The sequence below is a fragment of the Nyctereutes procyonoides genome, unplaced genomic scaffold (genome assembly GCF_905146905.1).
Source record: "Nyctereutes procyonoides isolate TBG_1078 unplaced genomic scaffold, NYPRO_anot_genome, whole genome shotgun sequence".
Lineage (NCBI taxonomy): Eukaryota > Metazoa > Chordata > Mammalia > Carnivora > Canidae > Nyctereutes > Nyctereutes procyonoides.
This window is the reverse complement of record NW_026575051.1, coordinates 11,233,057-11,259,836: the sequence shown is the minus strand read 5'-3', so window position 1 is coordinate 11,259,836 and position 26,780 is coordinate 11,233,057. Positions and strand designations below refer to the sequence as shown.

The following is a 26,780-nucleotide window of genomic DNA, read 5'->3' as shown; positions in this document are numbered from 1 at the left end:
ATAAATAAATAAAATCTTAAAAAAAAAAAAAAAGAAAGTTTTAATCTTTGTTTCAAATTTGGGAAAACATTTTAAAAAGCCCAAGGAAATAAGATCTCTCCTAACTACAAGTATTGGGTATCTATCTGAAAGCCCCATTGCTGAAAAATAGTTGGCCAAAGAACCTGAGATCCTGGGACAAGAAATAGTTACAATTAGCCTCTGAATGCTCATGTGAACATTATTTTACTTTCACTAAAATGAAAGAGATGGCTTCCTAAGCAGAGTTTTGGGATGCTTCAGAAGGAAAAAGCTCTGAAAAACTTTAGTATCCTCAACATAGCTGAGCAGGTATTTCTTACTTCTCCAATATATTAAGTCATAAAGTATTATCTTCACCCGTGGTAACTTTGTAGTAAGGACTCTATAACAAGCCCTGTCTATTGGATACATAACTTCAGTTCTTAAGATCAGGTTTACTTTATTCAGCATCCTTATCTCTTCTAAGAATTCATTGTAAAAGATTCTACTTCTATGCTGCCTACTATTCCCGGTCACTAATACTCTCTTTTTTTTTCCCCCTAGTATTAAAAAAAAAAAAAAAAGTAAAGTAACCTCTGTGCCAAACATGGAGCTCGAACCCATGATGCCAAGATCAAGAGTTACATGCTCTACTGACTGAGCCAGCCAGGTGCCCCTCTAATTACTTCTAGTAAGAGTGACTAGGAATTATATGTGTCCTAGAATTATAGTCTTTACCACTGTGGAAAAGGTATACAGAAGTAAATCTAAACATAACAGCCTAACAGGTAGGGAGGAATTTCCATAAAATCTTTTGTAAGATCCAAGTACTTACATCTTCAGGTAAAGACTTCACCAATTCACTATGAGCCATAGGTTTGATGCTTAATTGATGGATAATCTCTCGCTTAATTTCATCTGTAGCATTTACCTGTCCAACTCCAGGACTAAATCTCTCTCCTATTGAGGCAGAAGTACATATACATACATTTAACATAATCATAATACTTAAGCAGCATATACTTTTAATTCATTCAACACAATATATTTTTCTTTCTGTGCAGCAGAAAAGTAATAATTAGTTTGATAACAAGCTAGGGTGAAAGCAGGCTTTGGGCAGCAGAGAGAGAACTCCGGTTCCTATTTTGAAAGAATGGGATCAGAGGCAGGAAGGGATTGGATATAGTGAATGGCTGTACCAGTAGACTGGGAGACTGCTTTTAAGCCATCTGCCACATGGTAGCAGGGAGGGAGAACCTTCCTTTGTCCTTCTACCTAGTGCTAAATAAGATCTCACCTTCTGAGACCTTTGTTAGTATCACCTTCTGAGAGTAGCCAGGATTCTCTGTTCTATGGACTACAGAGTCTAAAATAGCAGAGGAAGTAGAGAAGGTAAGGATAAAAGAATAGGAAAGATGGAGGTGACAGGACTGAAGATATAGGCAATAAGAAAAGAAATCTGCATCTATTAGCCACAAGTCTCTATTAACTTATTATCATATCTAAAGCCAAAATGACAGTTCTATAACACAAAACTATAGAAAGAAACATACCTAAGATACAAAGTAACAGTAAATAGCTCCTAAATATCCTATTCTTACTTGCTAACCTCTTCTGTCCTACTTTTTTCTCCCCAAAGAGTCTTTCAGATTATTCTGCTTCAGTTATTTGTGCTCTCTTGTTCCAAAGCACCACAACACTATCACTTTCAGTGCTACAGTAACCAGGAGTGAGAAAGAGATGGATGAATGCTCTAATCTTCCTGAAACTGAAGAACTGCTCAAACAAAAGAAACATAGCTTAGAAATTCGGAACTATTTGTTATCACAAAAGCCAATATAGTTGATAAATGTTGCAAACAATCGAAACTTACCAACAATCATTATAATGAGGTATAGCATTTCTTCTATTAGAGTATTGTTTTGCTGAACTACATCCTGTAACAAGTTGGGGGGTTGGGGAGAGAAAGTTCAGAGATAAAAATATAAAAACTGTATTATCTCAGATAATTAACATACCCAAAAAGAATGAAAGATATTTCTTCAATGATGTATTGTGGTCTTATAAAACATGCTCTTACCTTATGGGTAATCTCAGAGCTAAATCTTTTTCCATAGTCTGGAGTACTGAAAATCTGATAAAGTTCAAAGCGGCTGAGCATTATCATCAGGAAATGATTTGGATCCATCATGGAGACACCTGTCTTTTTTTTTTTTTTTTAAGTTTGAGATAAAGGAAAAGAGGGAGGTCAAAGGGGCTACTAAACAATTAGTGAAAGACATTTTGGGGAGCATAAGTGAAAATAGCTTACTTATTCACCAATCCCCATAACAGATGAAAACCCACTTAGCCAATTGCCTACCTGTGGAAGCTATAAATGTAAACAAAAATCTATGCTGGTAAAACAAAACACAGACAAAACAAAAAACCCTTTAAACCTAACGCATCAGAATAACATGGACTATATGTTCTTTTTCTTTTTAATGCTCTGAATTAACTGCAACCCATGAATTCAGTTCTGAAGTTTTATCTCAAGGCTCTCGTCACTATCTAGTAGTGTATGGACTCTGAAAGAAATGCACTATGGCCAAAAAAAAAAAAAAAGAAAAAAAAAAAGAAATGCACTATGGCAATTAAGCTTCTAGTTCTTTTTATTTACATAATATTAAACTCTAGAACTCTCAAACTAATTTTTGGTGATTATACTAACTGAAACAACAGCTTTAAAATGTTAGTTTAGTTTTAATTCTCCTTTAATTCCATTTGTATAAATTCTAAATCAACTTGGATTTAAGTTTATTTTGGGTCAATCATTTTTTAAGGACTCTGAAAGAGAGACTGTGGAAGAGAACACAAGCTGGGAGGAGGGGTAGAGAAAGAGGGAGAAGCAGGCTGCCCATTGAGCAGGGAGCCTGATGCGGGGCTTGTTCCCAGGACCCTGGGATCATGACCTGAGTCTAAGCCGCTTAACCAACTGACCCACCCAGACGACCTGAGCCAATCATTTTTGAAATTCACATTTCATAACCTTTTCTATGATTTTTATTTTAATAAATAAATTAATTTAAAAGATTTTATGTACTTATTCATGAGAGACACACAGAGAGAGGCAGAGACACAAGTAAATGGAAAGTAGGCTCCCCAAATGGTACTCCATGCCAGGACCCCAGGATCATACCCCGAGCCAAAGGTAGATGCTCAAGCACTGAGCCACTGAGGTGTCCCCTTTTCTATGATTTTTAAATCCACTCAGCAATAACATGGAAAAATTACTATGTGATAAGACTTTGTGCTATGCATAGTAGACAAAAAGGGACTAAGATATAATTGCCAAGGTTTAACGGAGAGGATAAAAAGTAAATAGGCAACTGTGATCCAGAGCTATGAATGCCATGGTAATCGGGATGAGCTCCATGCTATGGGTGTTCCCAAATGGAATACTTAGCTACATTTTTGTGTGTTGGGGAAGGCTTTCTAGAGAAAGTGACACTAAATACTAAGATATACAGGAAAACAAGTTACAAGGTGAACAGAAAAGGAAGGGGGTAGTGTAGGCAAACTAGGGAGCAAAACAAATAAATGTACAGAATTTAAGACTTAAGAAAGAACACAAGAATCTCAGGGAATTTTAACATAGTTACGTTTCATAAGCCTTGGAAATCAGTTTAAGAGGTTTGGATCTTTAACCAAAGGACAATTAAAAAAGGATGGCTTTCAGGTTTCTGACTCTAACAACTTTAAAGATTGTTGAACAATATACCAAGGTAGGAAATCCAAGATAGGAGGAGGAAGGTATGGCGGAAATAAGAGGAGTTAGTTTGAGTATGTTAAATCTGACATTTGTCCAGGAAATTGATATGGAAATGTTCTATAGCCTGTTAGTCTTATGATTGGAGCTCAGGAGACAGGGCTAGGCTGGTGTTACAGATTTGGGAGTAATCATAAGTGACTGGGTTCTGTGGAAATGACAAGAAAAAAAACATTCCTTACAACCTGTAAGTTTAATGCTTTTAATTCATTACCTGAAGCATTACTATATCCTTGTCAAACATTTCACGTCTGCATTTCACATTATGGTAGTAATAAATCTAAAAAAAAAATTATATTGGGTAATAGGTTTTTATTTGTGCAGCTCTCTCCTCTCCCCAATCCCCAAGAGCACATGAGTTTAATGCAAGTGCACATGGGCATGCACATGTACATACACACACACACAATGTGGTTTCCTTAACAGTTAATACTGTCTTAGAAGAGATTAATTAATTAGAAATTTCCAGATTTCAATGTTCATTCTATGGTTCACATTTTGCAGCCAACTTTCTGTGTTTCCTAACAAAGTTACTTTCCTGTAAGGTTTATGGCTATGAAAAATGGAAAAAAACCCCTGCACCAAGCCTTGATAATAAAACCAAAATTTCAGAGCTGTAGTAATAGAACTTTTCTTTGAAGTATAGTTGACACACAATGTTACATTAATTTCAGATGTACAACATAGTAATTGGGCAAGTCTGTATGTTATGCTATGCTCACCACAAGTGTAGCCACCATTTGTTACCATATAATTTTATCACAATACCATTGACTATATTCCCTGTGCTGTGCCTTTTATCTTTGTGACTTATTTATTCCATAATTGGAAATTTGTACCTTTCACTCTGCTTTACCCTTCTTACTCACCCCCTGACTTCTTCCCCTCTGGTAACCATCAGTTTCTAACGAACTTTCATCTTTTACCACAATTTTATTTAAATAGATGAAATCTGGATTTTTCTTATGTTTTGTTGTTCTAAAACTGTTCTAAAAATGCTCTGAAGTTAAAAATCAAGAAAATTGCGTTCATTTCTATTGTTTCTTAGCAAAGTATGAATAAAAGTTCTAATAAACTTTTTGGTTTAACATTACAGTTATCTTCTCAAACAATTTTAATATACATACACTCAACTTTCAATGACTTATGTACAACCTTCACAGATGCCAAAGGAATAGATGGATTGAAAACTCTTCATAAACTAAAAAATACTTACCTGGTTTACTAGAGAGAAGCCATTTCTCCTCCACATTCCTGCATGTACTTGGGCACATAAAACAAGACATCTAAGAGGGTGTTCTATCAACATGGGTGGGCTAAGTTCACTCTGTATATATTAAAAAAATAATAATAATAAATTTAAAAATCCACAAAAATCTCAACTCTTATTATAAATAAGATAGGGTGATAGGGATGGAAACTTTGTATAAAACAATAGTTAAAATTACTTAAAGTATGTTTGCGTGATGGTTAATTTTATGCGTCAACTTGGCTAGGCCATGGTACCTAGTTTTTGATTAATGCCAGTCTAGATGTTGGTGCGAGTATTTTGTAGAAGTGACTGATTAGCATTTAAATTAGTAGACTCTAAGTCAAGCAGATTACCCTCTGTAATGTGGTTGGACTTCATCCAATTAGTTCAAGGCCTTATAAGAAATACTGAGGTCCCCCGCAAGGATGAAGAAATTCTGTTTCCAGAAGGTCTTTGGACCTCAGGCTACAACATTAACTCTTCCTTAGGTCGTTAGTCTGTCAGACTACCACGCAGGTATATTTCAGACTTGCTAGGTCCCATAACTGCACAAGCCAATTCCTTACAATAAATCTTGTTTTTTTCTTTTTCTCTCTCCATATTTACATACCCATGTGCACATGCATGGGCACACAATCTTCAATTGGTTCTGTTTTGCTGGAGCATCCTGATTAATCAAGTTTGTTTTCAAGTGATTTCAAGTTTATGAAACATAATAGATAGGTATTTACTTTTATTTTTTTATTTTTATTTTTTAAATTTTTATTTTTTTATTTACGATAGTCATACAGAGAGAGAGAGAGAGAGAGAGAGAGAGAGAGAGAGGCAGAGACACAGGCAGAGGGAGAAGCAGGCTCCATGCACCGGGAGCCCGACGTGGGATTCGATCACGGGTCTCCAGGATCGCGCCCTGGGCCAAAGGCAGGCGCCAAACCGCTGCACCACCCAGGGATCCCGGTATTTACTTTTAAATGTTAGTATTACTTACTAGAGGTAGGAGCTCTGGAAATTTATATGCCACTTCACTTTTGCTTAATAATACATGTAAACCTGCATGGGAGAACAAACAAAAAAGTATTTCTACAACTGCAGATCATTTAGAAAAAAGTCCTAAGTGTTCACTCAACTTTGTATCTAACTACTCTTTCTCTTTGGGAACCTATCCCATTACAAATTAAGATTAAAAAATAAATTGCATCATAAATGAAGCTTTTTAAAATGAGATTCTCATGAACCTCTGTATCAAAGGTACACTTAGAGCTAGAATCCTAATTATAGGTACTAATAGACATAGATGACATTTTATAGAAGTAAATGTTAGACATACAAATACAGCAAAAGCAGTTATATAATTATCAAAGCAATTTATGCTATGCCCACTTTCGGGTCATATTTCACTGGGTTGTGGAGTTTGTTCTCATTTACAGTATAGTAGGAGAGATCCTTCTGGCAAGAAGAGAGACTTGTGGTCTGTGCTGATCCTGACCTCAGATTTAAGTTCCCCAGAACTTCCAGCATAAAATCAAAGCCTCTCTAGTTCCCAACTGCAAAGGGCTCTTGAATAGCTCAACCTTGGTTAATTCAGTTAACTAAGAATTAATTGTCCTATTTATGTTGTTGTCTACACAGAGAATGTTTTTTACAATCTTGTCAATAGATGTGGCCATATGGTCGAGTCTGGCTTGCGGCTTTCATACTCACGAAGACCCGCATCATGAGTCTCATTCTAATGACCTGCACTCAACACCTGCCACTTAACCTCCATTAGTACACACTCCAAGTTGTTCTTGAACTGTTTTGTGTATGTTTACTTTAGTAAGCTCTTCTATTAGATTATAAGCATTTAGGTCAAGCTTTATCAAATATAGTCAGTAGAATGCTCAAAAATGTCTACTGAGAAGATCTGAGAGTGATACAGATTTAGGCAGAAATGAGTACATTCTCAGAGTACTGACTGTTTTCCTTGTGGATAACTTTCAGCATTGGCTTCCATCATACAACCAGATTTCTGAAGGCAGCAAAGATTAGTAGCTGAGTTGTAAACAGGACCAACATTCCTACATTCCAGATGAATACTTTCCCACAACACCATGCTTGCCACCTGCTCATATCAAGTATCAACAGGTTCAGTGCTCACAGCACTTACAGAAACAAAACAGGGCCGGAACAAGTTACAGAAATAAGGAATTTCTTCCCACAATCACAATTGCATACTTAAGTACTTCTTTGTTGTCCTATTTGTTGCATTAGTAATATTTAGATGTCTAAATTATCTTAAATCTCCATGACTGCCAGAAGACTGTTGGAATGCTAGGCCCTAGCACCAAAAAAATGTGACAATGCTCAGGAAAATGAAAAAAAAAATGCATTCAGAAAAGAAAGGGATTATAAGTCCTTATCCCATGGACATTATAAAAGAATAATAAAGGAATACTAGGAACAGTTCTATGTTCATAAATTTGATAACTTAGATGAAATATAACAATTTCTTAAAAAACATGAACTACTAAAACTCCTACAAGGAGAAACAGATAATTAGAACTAACCTATATCCATTAAAGAAACTGATTCAATAATTAATTAACCCTCCAGGAAAAAAAAAAAGGATCAAGTCCATATGGTTTCACTGATGAATTTTACCAAACATTTAAAGAAGAAATGATATCAATTCTCCACAATCTCTAACACACATATGTACACAACCACTTTCACATCACATTATTGAACCACATACCTAAGATAAATTACAAATTCTGCAATAAGTAAAAATAACTATCTTTAGAACTCTGTTCTACTCTCAAAGTTAAAAATGGAACTACAGGGAACAGTAGTATGTGAGCAGGGTAAGAATTCCTGCAATCAAGAAATATAGAAGGAAGCTACACTGAAATGAATCTGTAGATAGAGATGGACAAGTGCATATTCAAAGTTTTTAGCTCCTGCAAGGTGGCAGCTTCAAATACTCTACCATGTATATAAAGGGCTTATAAATCAACTACTTATGACTAAAAAACGATCATTCCAATTTGGGACTCACTCTTGACCTGCTGCTTAAAAAGGTTATCAATAAATGAATAAAAAACAGCTTAGAGGGGAGAGAAAAAAAATTTAGAATGGTTTCAATTTATAAGCAATCAGTTAAGTGATAAGGTGATTTGAACCGTAACAACGCAGACTTTGACTTTTTCTTACTGCATGACATTAAGGAAGTCGCCTCTGTATCTTAGTCTTCCCATCTGGGAAGCAAATGTAATAATAATACCTACCTTATAGGCTGATATGGTAATTAAAGAAGTTAATGCTTATAAAACTCTCAGTATAATGTATAGTAAGTATTCAAGAAATATTAATCACAAACAACAATTTAAAAAATAATTTCAGGGTTCTTTTCTGGGGAGAAATGCTTTACCTGCAAGTAAGCGAGAAACTGGGAGGTGAATGCTAACTTTTTCTTGGGAAACACAGTATCTGATAGTTTCCACTGAATGTCCACAAATGCTTAATGTGATTGGTTGTTCACCATCGGTGAAACCACCATGACACTGCATCAATACAGCAAGGCATTTCTTGTAAGCTTCAATTAACACTTTTTCCTAAAAAAGAGGATTTTCTGTAAGTTACTCAAAAGTTTGGATTTCTACAATATTGAATAAGCACCTCAAATTCAACGATGAGTAAGTACCTCAGACATCAATATAGGCAAAACCAAACTCAATCTTCCTTCCCTCAACTTGGTCCCTCTTCCAGTGCCCTGTCTTAGGGAAGAACATCTCCATATAGCTGTGGAAGTCTAGAAGTTATTCCAATACTCGCCTTTCTCTCATTTCCCACTGTCCAATCAATAACCAAGCTGGCAATTTCATCTTCTAAATTTCTCTCAAACCTGGCCACTGATCATCTTCAGTAACTCAAAGGAAAGCCAACCACCTATTAAATCCCTTGTTTCTACCCTTGCTCTCCTCCATCTATTCTTACACAGAGTAATTTAAAAAAATATGTAAACTGGATCATGTCACCTTTTCTGCTTGGTAGCTGCTAGTGGCATCCCAAATCAGAATAAAACCCAAACTTCTTTCCATGACCTCCAAGGTCCTGCAAAGTCAGTCTGCCTTTCTACCTTCAACCTCTGTACTCCAACCTGAGCCTTCTCACTGCTCTTTTTCATCACAGAGCATGATGTAGTTGTCTCTCAGTCAGGAATATTCTCTACTCTTTGATCAGTTAACTGATCTATAGTTTATATCTCATAGAAGTCTTCTCTTAACTTACACAGGCTCTCATCTAGACTTTATAAAGACAGAGAACAAATGAAATAATAGTAAAGCTTTATTTCTGGATAAATTTCTTTCTTTTTTTACTTTTGGATAAATTTCTAAACTCTTTTTATATGCTCAAAATCTAGATGAGATTGTGGAAAAAATGAAGATAGCAATATAAGAGAAGAAAGAGAGTGGATTACTTCTTCCTCTATTATCCAATTTTTAAGCCCTCAGAATTTTAACTTTTATGGAATTTATAGGTAAGAGAGGAAAATCCGTTGTTTCGTAAGGTAAGTATCACCACTATCCTCTACAAATCTCCTCAGAATACTCCCCCTCATCCATTTATCTCCTACCCCCACCCCTAGAAGAAACTCACATCTAAAGCACACCAGTCCTGCATCATTGAAATGACATGTGTTAATTTCATTTGTAGTGTGAAGGCTGCCTCCCACTCTGGTTCCATTTCAATATGCTGTCCTACTTGACGTGTAATTGGATCCATTCCCTTAAAGGAAGAGAAAAGATTTTAAATGGATTAAAATTGTATTTGTCCTCTTACATAGAATTTTAAGAAATAATACAGAAAAAAAATATTGATTATAAAAACAAAGTTTTTAACAAACAGCTTCAAGTAGTCTAAGCAGTCCAATTCTCTAAATTACATTTTTATATTAACATTCTCTAAAATATAAATAAGGAGGGGCACCTGGGTAGCTCAGTCGGTTAAGCGTCTGCCTTTAGCTCAGGTTATGATCCCAGGGTCCTGGGACTGAGCCCTGTGTTGGGCTCAGCGGGAAGTCTGCTTCTTCCTCTCCCTTTGCCTCTCCCCCTGCTCACACACTCTCTCTCAAGTGACCACATAAAATCTTAAATTAATTTTGAATTCAATAATCTTGAATTATTTTTGAGGCAATCTTATATATGTTTTTTTAATAAATTAATTTTTATTGGTGCTCAATTTACCAACATACAGAATAACATCCAGTGCTCATCCCGTCAAGTGTCCCCCTCAGTGCCCGTCACCCATTCACCCCCACCCCCCGCCCTCCTCCCCAATCTTGTATATGTTTTAAACAATCTTGTATACTTCACTGCAACAATCCTTCTAATTATTTTTTAGCTCTATCATCTACAGACTAAACTGTTATAAGAAATTAGGCTTTTAGGGGATCCCTGGGTGGCTCAGAGGTTTGGGGCCTGCCTTTGGCCCAGGGAGCTATCCTGGAGGCCTGGGATCGAGTCCCACATCGGGCTCCTGGCATGGAGCCTGCTTCTCCCTCTGCCTGTGTCTCTGACTCTCTCTCTCTCTGTGTGTGTGTGTGTGAGTGTGTGTTATCGTAAATAAAAAAAAAAAAAAGAAATTAGGCTTTTAAAATGTTACTGGAATAAAGTTTTCGTATTAATTCCTAATCTGCAACTAAAAGTTCTCACAGACTAAATGAAAGCAAAAGAACCAAAAAAAAAAAAACCCTACAAAAAATACCAGAAAAAAAGCAAAACAAAAAAATAAAATGGTTTTATAAGAATATACATTTTTGAAATAATTTTATTTATTCATTTATTTTTAAGATTTTAAGAGAGACAGAGACATGGGCAGAGGAAGAAGCAGGCCCCCCATGGGGAGCCCAAAGTGGAACTCAAAACTAGGACTGTGGGATCACAACCAGAGCCAAAGGCAGACGCTCAACCACTGAGCCACCCAGGTTCCCCTTGAAATAATTTTAAATAAGACTATGTTTTAGAAGCCAGCCTAGTTACCCTCTTGGTGTGTCAGAGCTGATTAGATTACAGAAAATAGAGGACACCTCAAGTACTTAAAATGACCAAAGTTTCTACAGATAGAAAAACATACAAGTATTATAATAAATTAAATATCCATGAACCACCACCCAACATAGAAACTACAATATTTTCCAAAAATGATTAAGTAGATTTTTGCTTATTTCTTGCTTAAGAAAGCCAGATAGCTACTACAAGAATTACAATGGAACAGTTCAGAAATTTGGGGATGACATCTACCTTCTTACAGTTAAACTGGTTAAATATACGAGTTGGCTTTTTTTTTTTTTTTTTTTTTTTTTACCAGTTGGCTTCTGTTTCTAGATTCTCTTCTGTATTAGGTGTTTCCAAAAAAGAGAATTAAACAGAGGGGAGCAAGTTCTATACTGTATTATATAAATATTATATCAAGGAGAGAATTATGGAAACATTAAAAATAAAAATTAAACATAGTTAATAATACTTTCACTTAATAATTATTATTTTTTCTTTTATTACCATATCTTTTTCACTTAATAATTAAATTAATACTTTTACTTAAGCATATTAAAATATAGTATATTAAAATATAGTAAACTTGCAATCCTCAAAGAAAGAATGTTACTAGTAACCAAAAGAATAACCAAATACAAAAGAACAATAGACGCCAAAACTTTTGCTTGGATGTCATTGTTCTACATCTAAGAGTTTCCAATTAAAGACAAGCTTCTTGCTCCAAATTGTAGTCATCCAAATTATTCTTTTGGAAATGTGCCCCAAATGAAAAAAACACCTAGATAGAAAGATGTTAAGTTTAATGAATGAAGAAAAAAATAAAAGGGAAGTGCTCCTCATTAAAATGTTCCATTTATACATACCTGCATACATTTGAGTAATTCCAAAAAGGCATCAAATCCTTCTAGGAACTTCTGCCTCAGATCATCTGACCATTCAGTTGGTTTGCTAATTAACACATACCTAACAAGATAAAAATAGCAATGAACATATGGGTAAACACTGACATATTACAAGATGCAAGTGGCTGAGACAATTAAAAAAAAGCTTACTTGAGATCAAAAATAAGGCTCTGAACTCTCCTAAACTTGAAGGCTTGTAAAGCAGTATATCGTTCAAACTGAAATCTGCCCTGGGCATCTCGATGTCTCAAATGATCCATAAAAGTCTTAATGATGATGGTCATCAGGTTTTCTTCTGTGATAAGCATCCGAGCCTAGAACAAAGTGTATCAGAGTACATTGGTAATCAAAACCTACTTACTAGAAAGCTAAAAAAAAAAAAAAAGTCACCAACACTGGTTAGCTCTTTGAAGTTTAAACCCTTTTCAATGTAACTATATAGTATTATAAATGCATTACTGTGTATTTTTTTTTCAGGTTTTTTTTTTTTTTATTTTTATGATAGTTACAGAGAGAGAGAGAGAGAGGCAGAGACACAGGCAGAGGGAGAAGCAGGCTCCATGCACCGGGAGCCTGACGTGAGATTCGATCCCAGGTCTCCAGGATCGCGCCCTGGGCCAAAGGCAGGCGCCAAACCGCTGCGCCACCCAGGGATCCCATTACTGTGTATTTTTAAACAACAATTACTTACTCCAACTGCCAAGTGTATGAAGCAACAATTATATCAGGGAGAAAGATGCCAGAATATTAGGAGACAGATCCAAGACTCATTTATTCAAAGACAATTCAGGGTGGGGGTCTGAACCAGGCTGTAAATTTTTCTTAACTGAGACATTTAGACACCTATATAATGGTATGGTATAATTATTCTAGGATCCAGAGGTTCCTATCATAGATTCATTCTGTAGAACTTAGTATGAAACTGTATTTCCTCTTAATCTCCTTTTAAAATTTATTTTTTTGTTTTTACATATAGATATATATTTTTAAATAAGCAAATACATATAAATGATGCAAAAAAAGAACACACATAAAAAGTCTTCTAGCTCCCAAAGTCCCCCTTGCAAAGGCAATCTCTGTTAGCAGTTTTCTTGCATATTTTTCCAGAGATAGCATGTGTGTGTATAACACATACATATATATATACACATGTATATACGATTATAATATATGGGTTAAGTGTTACTAAGTAGATAAAAGTATGTATATATTTAATTATATCCATTTCTTGCCCTCAAAGGATAGTATATTATAAACATTATTTACACTGTTGTTTTCACTTTATGTATTTTGGAGATTATCCCATTATCGGTTCATGTAAATTTCCTCAATTCTTCATAATTCACCAGGTATGTTTTTCTATCATACTTTATTTAGTTAGCAGGCACTTCCTTACTGGTGATATGTTGTGACATTTGAGTTTTCTCCAGTCTTATGCTATTTATTACAAAAGATATTGCAACAAATATTAGCTGTGTATGATTGCAAGGATATTTATAGAATAATTTTCTAGAAGTGGAATTACTAGGTAAAAGTGTTCGCATATTATAAATTTTACTAATATCATTAAATTGTCTCCACAAAGAAGCTTACCAATTTCTATATCCATCTACTGCATGTGCCTTTCCCATCATGCTTTCAATAACACAATGCAACTTTAAACATTTTGATCTTTGCCATTCTGATGGTTTTAACTTGCATCATACTTTGAATGAAGTTGGACATTATTTTATACCAATTTGCATTTCCTTTTCTGCTCCATAATAGTCAGAAGGTCTAATATTATTTGAATACTTCATTATCACTCTGCTATAAAAGATCATGTATTTCCCCTACTTTTCTAGACAGCTAGGTTCTTTTTTTTTTTTTTTTTTCCTAGCCAGCTAGGTTCAAGGGTATTATTGGTGTTGGGGGACTATTTAACTAGGTCTCTTATTAACTAGCAGTATAGAAAGTTGCATCAAAAAGTAGGACAGGGGTGCCTGGGTGGGTGAGTCGGTTGAGCAGCCAACTTCTTCATTTTGGCTCAGGTCACTGTATCAGGGTCATGGGATCCAGCCCCATGTCAGGCTCCATACTTCTCTTCCTCTCTCTGCCTCACACCAGCTTCCAGTGCTCACATGTACTCTCTCTCTCAAATACATACATACATCTATCTTTTAAAAAGGTGTGTGTGTGTGGGGGGGAAATGGTGGGCAAAAAAGCTCAGAAGACAGAAGTCTAACAATATAGTAAAGTTGTGTTCTATTGTAAAAGTTAAGTTCTGAGGTCATAGGATAAGGAGAAAATCTACATAGTTAAATATTCCTTTGAAAACTCAAATGTCATCATCACATTGCCAGGACATAGGCCCTAGGAATCCCCAAAGTCAACAGGATTAACTTCTGTTCATTCTCCTACACAGTGAAGACTAAGGATAAGTTTGAGGAAGAGATATTGATAGGTTAAGATAAGAGGATATTCCTTTTTGTTTGCATATTTGTTGATTTTGAGAAACTTAAATGAGTATAACGCAATTTGACCCAAGGAAAATGTTCTGTAGAGCCTGCTTTACAAGACTTATAACCAATAGTTGAAGGAAGTTTGGTAGAGACAATTTAATATTGGTGGAATGTAAATCTCACCAACTAAGGCATTTATTTAGCATTTTCAGTTTCAGATGAATGTTAAATCCACTATATAATTTTGGATTGGATTCTAATTGTCATGGGTGCCAACTTAAAAAACAACAACAATTAGACATCCATTAGTACTGTCTCATTAAAACAGGGGTGTTTTTCAGGAATTTTTACTTCTAAAAAGAAAACTAAAGAAAGCATATTTTCCAAGGTTACAATAGAAAAGAAGGACAAAAAACTCTAAGTGCTTGGCTTTATCACCTTATGCCTAGATTGTTACCTACCTATTAAGGTAATCTTCAACACTAAGTATCTAATATTATTATACAGTTCTAGTACTTCTTTTCATCCTAAAAAACTGCTTGACATTTATTTATTTATTTATTAAAAAGATTTTATTTATTCATTCATGAGAGACACACAAAGAAAGAGAGAGAGAGGCAGAGACACAGGCTCAGGGAGAAGCAGCTCCATGCAGGGAGCCTGATGTGGGACCCGATCCCAGGACTCCAGGATCATGCCCTGGGCTGAAGGCGGCGCTTAAACCACTGAGCCACCCGGGCTGCCCCTGCTTGACTTTTAAATGCCTATAATTCACTTTGCTTTAAAATATACTATTGCTACTTACCTTAATTACAATTGTATTTGTCTTATGTAATTTGTATTCAATTTTGTGTTGCAAGGCTCATTACATATCTAACAATATATTCAAAATGGGCCATAGGCCCCCCCTCAAGAATCTGAAAAACTTTATTTTTTATAAAGATTTTATTTACTTATTTTGAGAGAGTGAGCGAGCAAGCAGCAGGAGGGGCAGGGGCAGAGGGAGAGAGAATCCCAAGCAGACTCCACTCTGAGCACAGAGCCTGACATGGGGCTCCATCTCACCATCCTGAGATCAGGACCTGAGCAGAAACCAAGAGTTCGATGCCCAATTGACTGAGTCACCCAAGCACCTCTCTGAAAAACTTTATTGAAAAATAATGGCCTGTGCATATACTTTAGGTTAAACTAAACATGATGGCATACAGGGTAGTGCTGACTATAAATTAGGGCACATTTAATAAAAACAAATTAGAACAAGATATTGTAATCACTTGAATTATTAGTATTGGTTCTTGATCAGGCTATTTGTAAGTGAAGACTGGATTTTCAGTTAACCCAAAAGACCATTATATGAGATTTTATCACTGATAAGAACACTTAACTAATATCCAGGCAATTGACTGGTAAGCAGGGTTAGGCAGATTAATGAATAATGCTGCTTTTTCAAAGAAACTATACATGTACTCTTCCTTCCAGTCATGATGGATTAAGCTTGAGACTGACCAACATTTACCCTAAGAACAACCAGAAAAGATCAATTAGGAAAAAAAAGTTTGAAATCATTAGAGAGCTGCTGAGGCAACAAGGATTCAAGGGGATAAAAGCATAGAGAAGGGGAATGGCAGACGGCACTAAGCCAACATCCTGCAGCTACTTTTCCTTCAGCATCTGACATTTTTGGGAGTAGGGAGAAACCGGATTGAAGATCCCAGGAAGGAGTCTGAAAAAGATGCTAATAGGGAGAGAAATCTGAGATTTTAGCTGGTGTGGGAAGTGGGGCAGCCAGGATTCTACTGAGAACAGAAGGGTGGAGATGGAGCCCAAATTTCTTCTAGTTTTCCCATAACACACCTACAAAATTCTGAAGCTGTGCAGGCCAGAAGTCTAAGAGCAGACAGACTAGAAGAGCAAAGGAGTGATGTGGCAGTTTCAGCAAACAGAGGAAACAAAACAAGTTCAGGAACCTAGAGAGGAAAGGAACTCTAGTGAACATCCTAGACTCTTGACTGGGAATGTCACAGGGGTGAGGATGACGCGGAAGACAAAGTCTTGCCAAAATAGGGGCACCTTGGGATGCCTGGATGGCTCAGAGGTTGAGCATCTGCCTTTGGCTCAGGGTGTGATCCCAAGATCCAGGATCAAGTCCCCCATCGGGCTCCTTGTGGGGAGCCTGGTTCTCCCTCTGCCTATGTCTTTGCCCCTCTCCCTGTGTGTCTCTCATGAATAAATAAATCTTAAGAAAAAAACAAACAAAAACAAAACTAACAAAAAAACAAAACAAAAAAAAGAAAAAAACAAACAAAAAACAAAAACAAAACAGGGGCAACCTGGGTGGCTCAGTGGTTGAACATCTGTCTTTGGCTCAGGTCATGATCCTGGAGTCCTGGGATAGAGTCCCGCACCAGGCTCCCCACAAGGGAGCCTGTGTCTTCCTCTGCCTTTCTCTCTGCGTCTCTCATGAATAAATAAAACCTAAAAAAAACCCAACAACCCAAAAACCAATAACCTGAAGTCATGTCAATTTCTAACTGGACTAAGGTGACTGGCCTCACTCCAGCTACCTAACATGAAGGAGAATTTTCTTAGGAGAAAGATATCATGCAGCGTCTAAGATTTTTAATAAAAAAAAAATCCTATCAGAAGGCAATGAGAAAAAAGAAATAGGGCAGAAACCATATTTGAGGAGAGAATGACTCCAAAACTTCCAAAACTGAGAAAGCCATCAGCCTAGGGATACAGTATCTACCAACACCAATATCTTTTTTAAAAAATATTTTATTTATTTATTCATGAGAGACACACAGAGAGATGCAGAGACACAGGCAGGGAGAGAAGCAGGCTTCATGCACGAAGCCTGATATGGGACTTGATCTCAGGACTCTGGGATCACGCACTGAGCCAAAAGCAGACACTCAACCACTGAGCCACCCAGGCGTTACCCAACTCCATTATGCATAAATATAAAGGAAGGCAAACCTGCATAAATCACAGCAACATTGCTGAAACTGAAGACAAATGTCAAAAAAAAGTTAAGCATTTCAAATGACTAAAAGTTACATAGGGCAAAATATATATATAAAAAATCAAATAGGAATAGAACTACAAATGATCTAGATAATGACATTATCAGACTATAACTTTACTTAAGATTTTATTTATATATCTGTTTTGGTAGGGGGTAGCACATGCATGAACGGGGGGACGGGGAAGGGCAGAGGGAGAGAATCCTAAGCAGACTTCACATTGAGCACAGAGCCTGAGGTGGGACTTATCCCACGACACTGAGATCATGACTTGAGTTGAAATCAAGAATCCGAAGCTCAACCAACTGAGCCACCCAAGTGCCCCAAGACCATGACTTTAAAATAGTTAAGAGGGACGCCTGTGTAGCTCAGGCGGTTGAGCTTCTGCCTTTGCCTCAGGTCGTGATCCTGAGACAGAGTCCTGCATTGGCCTCCTGTGGGGAGCCAGCTTCTCCCTCTGCCTATGTCTCTGTCTCTCGTGAATAAATAAAAAAATTTTTTTTTTAAAAAAGTTAAGATTTACATTTTCAGAAAATTGAGGAAAAATGGAGAATTTCACCAGAAAACTGGCATCTTAAAAAAGAATGGATTTTTGCTTCAGAAATCAAGTGAAAGTAGGTGTAGTTTTCCTAGTAAGTACACCTAACAATTCTGGACATTATAAGCAAAACAACACCGAAAGATTCAGAAAGGTGGCCAGAAGAAGGCAGACTGGCTACGGACCACAAAGAACACAAGAAGACAAGAGTTCTAAGAAGCTAGTAACCCAAAAATGCCAACGAGCACATATTTTTTAAAAAGTCCCAATAAAGGGATCCCTGGGTGGCACAGCGGTTTGGCGCCTGCCTTTGGCCCAGGGCGCGATCCTAGAGATCCGGGATCGAATCCCACGTCGGGCTCCCGGTGCATGGAGCGTACTTCTCCCTCTGCCTGTGTCTCTGCCTCTCTCTCTCTCTCTCTCTATGTGACTATCATAAATTTAAAAAAAAAAAAAATTTAAAAAAAAGTCCCAATAAAAGCCTGCTTTGTCAGCCACAGGAAAGAAGTAACCCAGTAGGACAGAAATTTTCAGACAGTAACTACACCAGCAAAGGCTGAGTGGGGAAGCCTAGACTTCCACTCTTCAGAGGCTGAAACATGGTGTTTGCTTACAATGTCACGGATGCACGCCAGCCTGCAAACAGCTTGTTGTTAGTTGTGACAAAAAGATAAATCAATTAATTCTTAACAGTTTAATTAAGCTGACATTTTTTCCTCATAGCAAGAGCTTTGCTGAGAGCAACAATGTGTTGGTTCAGTGCAGTACATATTGTTTATCCTGTCACTACTGACACTTTGAGTAAAATGCTTTAGAGTCACCTTTACAAGAGTATTAAGTGAATATAAAATAAACAAGTGGGCAGCCCCGGTGGCACAGTGGTTTAGTCCCACGTTGTGCTCCCTGCATGGAGCCTGCTTCTCCCTCTGCCTGTGTCTCTGCCGCACACCCCCCACCCCCTCGTCGCTCATAAATAAATAAATAAAATCTTAAAAAATAAAATAAAATAAACAAGTTAGTAAGGGGGAGGGAGGAATTACTATTTAATCCAAGAGAAGGTAAGAAGGAAGAGAAAAAGAAACAAAATAGATGGTTCAAACAGAAAAAAATCATAATGTGGCAAATATAAAGCCAAATATATTAGTGATTATATTAAATGAGCAATAATTTGGTTACATCATCAGGAGTATCAGATTGGGTAAACAAAACGTAAATACATGCTTTAAAAAAGTGACATAAGTTTAATATAACTGTACAAAAAAGTAAAAATGTGGAGTGTTTGGGTGGCTCCCGGCTTGGGAGTTGGTTACGTGTCCAACTGTTGATTTCAGCTCAAGCCATGATCTCAGGATTGTGAGATCGAGCCCCATGTTGGGCTCTGTGCTCAGTGTGGAGTCTGCTTGAGATTCTCTACTCCTCCCTCTAACCCTCCCTCCACTCCCCACTCTCTCTTTAAAAAAAAAAAAAGTAAAAAATGTTAACAATGGAAAAGACAATACTATGCAAACACTAACCAAAAGAAAGGAGTTGTTGCTGTAATATCAGATAAATTATTACTTCAAGTCAGAAGCATTATCTGAGATGAAAAAAGATAACTTAAAATGATAAAAGGGTTAATTAATCTAGGAAATATAATTCTATATTTGTATGTACTTAATCACATAAAGATATATAAAGCAGATAGATAAAAACAGAACTAAAAGGGGAAAGACAAATCCAACAATCACATTGGGAGACTCTTAAGATTCTTTAATAGTTGACGGAACAAGTAGACAGGAAATTAGTTAAGTACATAAGACTTATACAAAGAAAATAAACAAACTTGACCTAAGGGACATATAGAAACACTGCACCCAATAGTAAGAGAACATATATTATTTTCAAGTCCACATGGGACATTTACCAAACTGAAAACATTCTGGGCCATGAAGCTAGACTCAACAAAGAACTGATATCAGCATTTTCTCTGACCCCAGTGAAATTGAGCTAGAATACATAACAAAATAATTAGAAAATGTCTAAGTGTTTTGAAATTTAGCAATATATTTCTAAGAAGTGTAATCACAAAAAAGAACAAATGGATCAAGGAAAAGATCATGAAGGAACTCAGTACATTTTTGAACTATATAATAAAAATAGGATATAGTAAAATTGTGAGGTGTAGCTAATATTATGCTTAGATGGAAAATTGGAAAATTAGACCTTAAATGCACTTACCAGAAAAAAAGGCTGAAAGCCAACAATTTAAACATCTATCTCAAGAAACTACAGAAAGTATGGCAGTCATCATGTGGTGAATAAAAGCAGGAATCTTTCTCATTCCTGATCTCAGGGGAAAAGCTCTTAATGGTCAGTATTAAGTACAATGTTTGCTTTAGATTTTTATTTTTTGTTTTGTTCTTAGGTACTCTATTACATTAAAGTTCTTTTTCATTCCCAGGTATGACGTATTTTTTTGTTTTAAATTATGAATGAGTGTCTAATATTCATTAATTCAGAAAAAGCATTTGATATAATTTTTTTCTATTAGTAAGGTAAGTTATGCCAACTGATTTTTCCCCTCAAATGTTATACTATTCATAACTTGGTTATGATGTACTACCCTTTTTCTTTTTTTTTTCTTTTTTAAGATTTATTTATTTTTTCATGAGAGACACACAGAGAGAGAGAGGCAGAGACACAGACAGAGGGAGAAGCAGGCTCCACGCAGGGAGCCTGATATGGGACTTGATCCCGCGGCTCCAGGATTACGCCCTGGGCCGAAGGCAGGCACTAGACTGCTGAGCCACCCAGGGATCCCCGATTACCCTTTTTCTATATTACTTGATTTGATTTGTGCAAGCTCACCTGTGAGAAAGATCAGATGGTAATTTTTTTGTAAATTGCTTTATTGGGTTTTGGTATGAAGTAACAGAGAACTCAATTAAATTGGCCAGTATAGTCTCTTTCTTTCTTTTCTGAAAAAATTTATGTCTTGTAGGGATCGTTGCATCAGCTAATTAGGTTCTTCACACTCATTTTTGCCCCCTGTCAATTTGTTCTCCAAATTACAAACAGCATGATCTTGGGATGCCTGGGTAGCTCAGCAGTTTAGTGCTTGCCTTCGGCCCAGGGAGTAATCCTGGAGTCCCAGGATGGAGTCCCACATTGGGCTCCCTGAGTGGAGCCTGCTTCTACCTCTGCCTGTGTCTCTGCCTCTCTCTGTGTCTCTCATGAATGAATACATAAAGTCTTTAAAAAAAAAAAAAAGCATGATCTTTTAAAAATCACAAACATGATGATGTAAGTGACGCTTAAAACTCAATGTTTTCCCATCCTCTTCAGATAAAAATCAAAATCCTTCACTAGGCCTATAATACCTCAGTGTGGATAAAAACAGCTTCAACTGTACTAGAATATATCTTTGAACATAAAGGTAACCTGGGGAAAAATACTCGTTAAAAACAAATGAACAAAAAAACTGGAAAATGTACCTTGTAGGAAAATAACCTCAGAATACTCTTAAATTTGTACAATTTGGCACCTGCCTTCATTTCTGATCTCATTTTATTCCATGTTCAAGGATCTTCAACTGTGCTAGCTTTGTTTCCTGGATAAGAACTTTATTTCAGCACTTCTCAAGTGCTGGTCCCTTTAAATGAACTTTCCTTCATATGCCCACATAAAGGTGCCTTCCCCCACAGAATTTCTATCTGCACTTTGGGAAAAGATCAGATCTCTCTATTCTCTCTCAAAACAACCAAATTATTGTTTTCATTATAATTTTAATGAACCAGTTCTATGAGTCTTTCTCATTATTTTAAGTTCCATGAGGGCAAGGACTGCATCTTTTTTTTGTTTTTGTTCACCATTGTATTCCCAAAGCTTAGAATTGTGCCCAATAAATCACAGATGCTCAATACATTTTTGTTAAATAATAAATTAAATATGCATTTTAATTACTGAATAGCACAAAAATATAGTGATGTCTCCCTGAGGAACTAGTAAAACTTAGTACAAGATGAGCCATAATCATTGTGATTCTATTGCCTTAGCTACCCTTTCCCTTATTGGGTGGGTGGTGGGGCGGGGAGCTTCCTAAAATGTGAGATTCTATATAATATGCTGTTTCTAATGGATAAATTTGTTAAACCAATCAGCTTAATTTTTAACTCACCAGTTCAAAACCTCAGGGAAGTAGTATTAGAACATACAGATTAAGTTTAAATGACTTTTTTGTCTCTAGATTACATACTGAAGGCTATGTTCTAGCATGGTCAAAAGTGTCTCAAGTCCCAACACCCGTTAATAAAATATTATTCTATTCAGGAATATATAGATCTTCATTTTCTATTATTTTAAGACTTTAATTTTTGTCAATGACAAACAAGAAAGTTCTTCTAAGTCTTTTAGTACTTACAAGTGAAGGGACCGTGAATATCTGAACCGAGAGGTCTGCGATTGAAAACTCTCTGTCGTGGTCATCTGTCACATAATCACTCTGCAAACGCTCATAGTTCTATTAAGAAGGCAAAAAAAGGCAAGGAGTGCCAGCTATCAGTTACAAAGAAAAGGCAAGCACTACTCACCAGAGTAGGTGCGGTGAAGAACTGGACAGACAGAGCAGTCACGGACACTGCTCGCTCGTGATCATCCTCCATAAAATCTCTCTGCAACTGCTGGTAATTCTAAACAACAAGGGGGAGATTCACCTCTAATCCATAATGACCAAATGTTTTAAGGATCATAATGAAAAGTCAGTGCTGGAGGAGTCAACAACATAACACTGCTATGAGAATGGTAACTGAAATGACTTCTACCAATTAAATTTTGTATGAATATTGATTTCCTATACAACTTTCTTGAGCACCATGGCAATTTATGAGCTCAAATAGGAGTAACAGCTTCTAAAATCCTGGGATGTTCTTATAGGGCTAAACCACAGCAGCTTTACATGGTCTCTGATGAAACCGGACTTTTATTTCTATCAGAAATATTTATTTATTTATTTTATTTATATCAGAATCACTTGATGTTTTTTTCAAGGTGCACATGCTTGGTGCATCTGCTTCATTGAGAACAGGACACACACACACACACACACACACACACACACACAAAATATATATATATATATATATATATATTTTGTTTTTGTTTTTGAAAGAGCCCCCCATATGATCCTTATATGCTTCCTAATTAAGAACTTCTAGTTCAGGTGAATAAAAAAAATAAACACATATTACAAGAAGGGAGAAGAACATAATTTAACAATATCAATAACCAAGATTCCAAGATTTTTAAATCACATCCATATATACATGTCACTTCAGCTAAGACTATCTTTTCCTTATACAAATTTTAATGGGAATAATACCATAATTCACAATGGCACAGGTTTAAATTCTTCATTTATCATTTCATATTATATAGATTTCACAGCTGGATATCTGTATTATTATGGCAGGTGACGAAAAGAAAAGTCTTACTGCTGGAATTTTACTTTATTGATAAAAGATAAAAAGATCATCTATTGAAGTTTCTTAGAATTTAAAATCAATACAGTGACATAAAACTATTAGTTGCTAATATTATAAAGCCTGGATATAATAATGGATTATATTTATTCTGAATATAGCCTATTTTGTTAAAAAATATAAATTTTGTTAAAAAATATAAAACTGAGAGACTACCTACCTTTGCAAATCGAATAGCAAACAACTTCTTATATTTCAAATCCATAAGTAGACTGCTCATAAACAACTGATGATACACACTCCTAGCACCTTTTACAAACAGAGCAGATGTAAAATAAGGATGTATCAACAAGCCAAAAATTACATTTTCAAAGTTTTTATACTCTCAATTGTATTTTAAGTCTCAAGAGCAAAACTCTACAATTGCAATCTGCTCCTTAAAAATTTAGTTTTTCTAAAAAAAGTTTTCTAACAACAAAAAAAAGAAGCTTATTTAATTTGGGTTACGGACTCTAAAATCTGTTTTTTTTCCAAAGAATAAGACTAATGAGCTAATTGTAAAAACTATATTTATTAAATACCTCTCCAAATGGGGGGAAAAATGCCTTTTCCAATTACCTAAAAGTGGTTAAAAGATTACCTTTCCACAATTTGGAATCATTAAGCATCAATCTATCCACTAGAGACGAGTTTTCGCCATCTGGCCCTTCTTGTAAACCAACTTGACATAAAATTCGGCGAAGCCCATCTTAAAACAGGAAGAAAAGTAGTCATGAAATAGGAACTTCAAGTATTAAAATAAAATGACATTTTAAGAGAAATGTTCCAACAAATCTATAGTTTTACATGTTTACTAATGGTCAAATTTACTCAGAAAAAGTAAACATATTAACTATTTTATTAACATTTTCACAAAAAAGAAAAATTCTAAATCTTGCATTATATACTAACACTTATTCTAGAATACCAAAATATAAGCCTATCAGAAAGGCAATGACCTCTTATGTTATAAAGAATTTAAGTACATATGCTAAATAAACCACATTATAATAAAATTGTTACATCCCATGATAACTGAAGGCAGGCATAATAACTGTGCTACCATTTAAAAAAAAGAACGCATGGCCTCTATACTATAATACAGACCAGTCCATTTATCAGTGTTATGCAAAATGTTCCCACTCATTTAGCAAACGTTCCCTGTAAACCTCTGTGTGGCTACTATGTGAAATGTCCTGGAAGACAAATTCCTACATCTTCTAAATGCTGAACATAAAAAATGTTCTTCAAATATTAACAAAAGCATTAGCATAACCAAAACTTTAATACCTTTTTATTTCATATGTTAAAACTAAAATCACTCTTTTTAGTCTTTTATAAGCAGGCAAAATAATCAGACAAAAATAGAGCAATTTTAAAACTACAAAAGCCACCAAACAGGAATTGTTTACAAGGCTAAAGAGAAATACTTATATAAGTATTAATTAAGAGACAAGGTTTTTTTTTTTTTAATTTTATTTATTCATTAATGAGAGACACAGAGAGAGAGGCAGAGACATAGGAAGAGGAAGGAGAAGCAGGCTCCATGCAAAGAGCCCGGTGCGGGACTCAATCCCGGGACTCCGGGATCATACCATGAGCCAAAGGCAGACGCTCAACTGCTAAGCCACCCAGGCGTCCCAAGACAAGGTCTTTAAATAATTAGTGATAAATATCTCAAAAATATTTTTGGCAGAAAATTGCTTCCAGGATACTATTCATTACTACTGTAGAAGAGAACTTGGTGCACAAGATATATCCAATGGAAAACACTAAAACTAAAAAGATAGGAGGGTAAGAAAAATAATTGGAGAGACATTTAAAAAGCAAGCAAACACAGTCTCCTAAATTTCCAAAACTCCACATTTTTTTCAATTGTCCGTTCACAATGTGGCAATGCTCTCTTAATACAAATATTTTAGAAGTTCTCTCTCTCTCTTTTTTTTTTTTTTTTATGATAGTCACAGAGAGAGAGAGAGAGGCAGAGACACAGGCGGAGGGAGAAGCAGGCTCCATGCACCGGGAGCCTGATGTGGGATTCGATCCAGGGTCTCCAGGATCACGCCCTGGGCCAAAGGCAGGCGCCAAACCGCTGCGCCACCCAGGGATCCCAGAAGTTCTCTTTATAATAAACACCAGAATGTCATTTATCCAAGCCACCTCTCTTGCTTTCTAAAGAAAGTATGACAGATAGCTTAATCTATTCCTAATTTTCTCTTTAGTGTTATATTTTATACACCACACTTGTATTTCTGGCATTAGCCATGTGATTCTTTGTTCCGTTACCACATTAAAAAGATTATCTAATTTGTGGAATATGGAAAAACATAAATACCAAATACAAATCCAGAACTTCAAATTTGCAAGTTTAGAGTTACAAATTATTGGTAACCAAAAGTTGGAGGAGTCAAAACAAAGGTATCAACATTAGTGTTGTACCTTTTAAACTGCTAATCATTTAGGTTTAATTTACAGTAGTATTTTCCAGCTTGCTCAGTGGAACAGAGTTCCATGGAATGCTGTTTTATTTTCATTTTATTTTTTTAAAGATTTTATTCATTTCAGAAAAAAGAAAAGAGAGCACTAGAGAGACAGAGCAAGCATGAGTGGTGGAGGGCAAGGGAAAGGGAGAAGCAGGCTCTCCACTGAGGAGGGAACCTGATGCAGGGCTTGATTCCAGGACCCGGGATCATGACCTGAGCCAAAGGCAGACGCTTAACCAATGAGCCACCCAGGGCCCCCAGAATGCTGTTTTTTTTAAAAAAAACATTTAAGTCTGTGATATTTATATTTCACTAGCATATTAAAGTCATTTGCCATTGTTCAATCTAATATTTCCTGCATTTATTTGAACACAGAATCCTTTGTATGCATATAAAAAATCTTGTGGATCAGGGCACCTGGGTAGCTCAGTCACTTTGGCTCAGGTTGCGATCCCAGGCTCCTCGTGGGGAGCCTGCCTCTCCCTCTGCCTACGTCTCTGCCTCTTTCATGAATAAATAAATAAAATCTTTAAAAAAATAATCCTGTGGATCAAAATTTTAGAAACATGGGTTTGTACAATAAAGATATTGTGAGATGGTATTTTAAAATGTGAAATTAAAGTAAGAAATTATTTCACCTGATATTGTTTCCAAAATAGTTTTTGGACCTACCTGAATATCCAATAACATTTCCCAGCCAAGATAAAAGTTTCAAACCAAAATTCTGATGTGCGACAATAGACGAATGCATAACTTGAACTTTGAGTGGCTTTGTCTGTCTACTGGTATTTCTCTTAAAA

At 36.0% G+C, this 26,780-nt stretch overlaps 1 protein-coding gene across 7 annotated transcripts in view; it reads right to left on the bottom strand.

Moving 5' to 3' along the window:
- Positions 1-26,780, bottom strand: part of UBR2 (ubiquitin protein ligase E3 component n-recognin 2) — a 128,542-nt gene that overhangs the window by 39,733 nt on the left and 62,029 nt on the right. For 5 of the 7 annotated variants that reach the window (XM_055330931.1, XM_055330932.1, XM_055330927.1 and 2 more), the window contains 14 exons: positions 26,653-26,773; positions 24,099-24,206; positions 23,679-23,767; positions 22,402-22,500; positions 12,148-12,311; positions 11,959-12,058; positions 9,699-9,827; positions 8,470-8,653; positions 6,049-6,110; positions 5,025-5,135; positions 4,023-4,088; positions 2,081-2,203; positions 1,874-1,937; positions 836-960 (listed from right to left, as the gene is read on the bottom strand). In XM_055330931.1, the coding sequence (XP_055186906.1) occupies positions 836-960; positions 1,874-1,937; positions 2,081-2,203; positions 4,023-4,088; positions 5,025-5,135; positions 6,049-6,110; positions 8,470-8,653; positions 9,699-9,827; positions 11,959-12,058; positions 12,148-12,311; positions 22,402-22,500; positions 23,679-23,767; positions 24,099-24,206; positions 26,653-26,773 (1,545 nt within the window). Of the gene's footprint in view, positions 1-835; positions 961-1,873; positions 1,938-2,080; positions 2,204-4,022; positions 4,089-5,024; positions 5,136-6,048; positions 6,111-8,469; positions 8,654-9,698; positions 9,828-11,958; positions 12,059-12,147; positions 12,312-22,401; positions 22,501-22,570; positions 22,670-23,678; positions 23,768-24,098; positions 24,207-26,652; positions 26,774-26,780 lie in introns of those variants that run through there. The other 2 variants (XM_055330928.1, XR_008665150.1) reach the window with 2 other exon arrangements.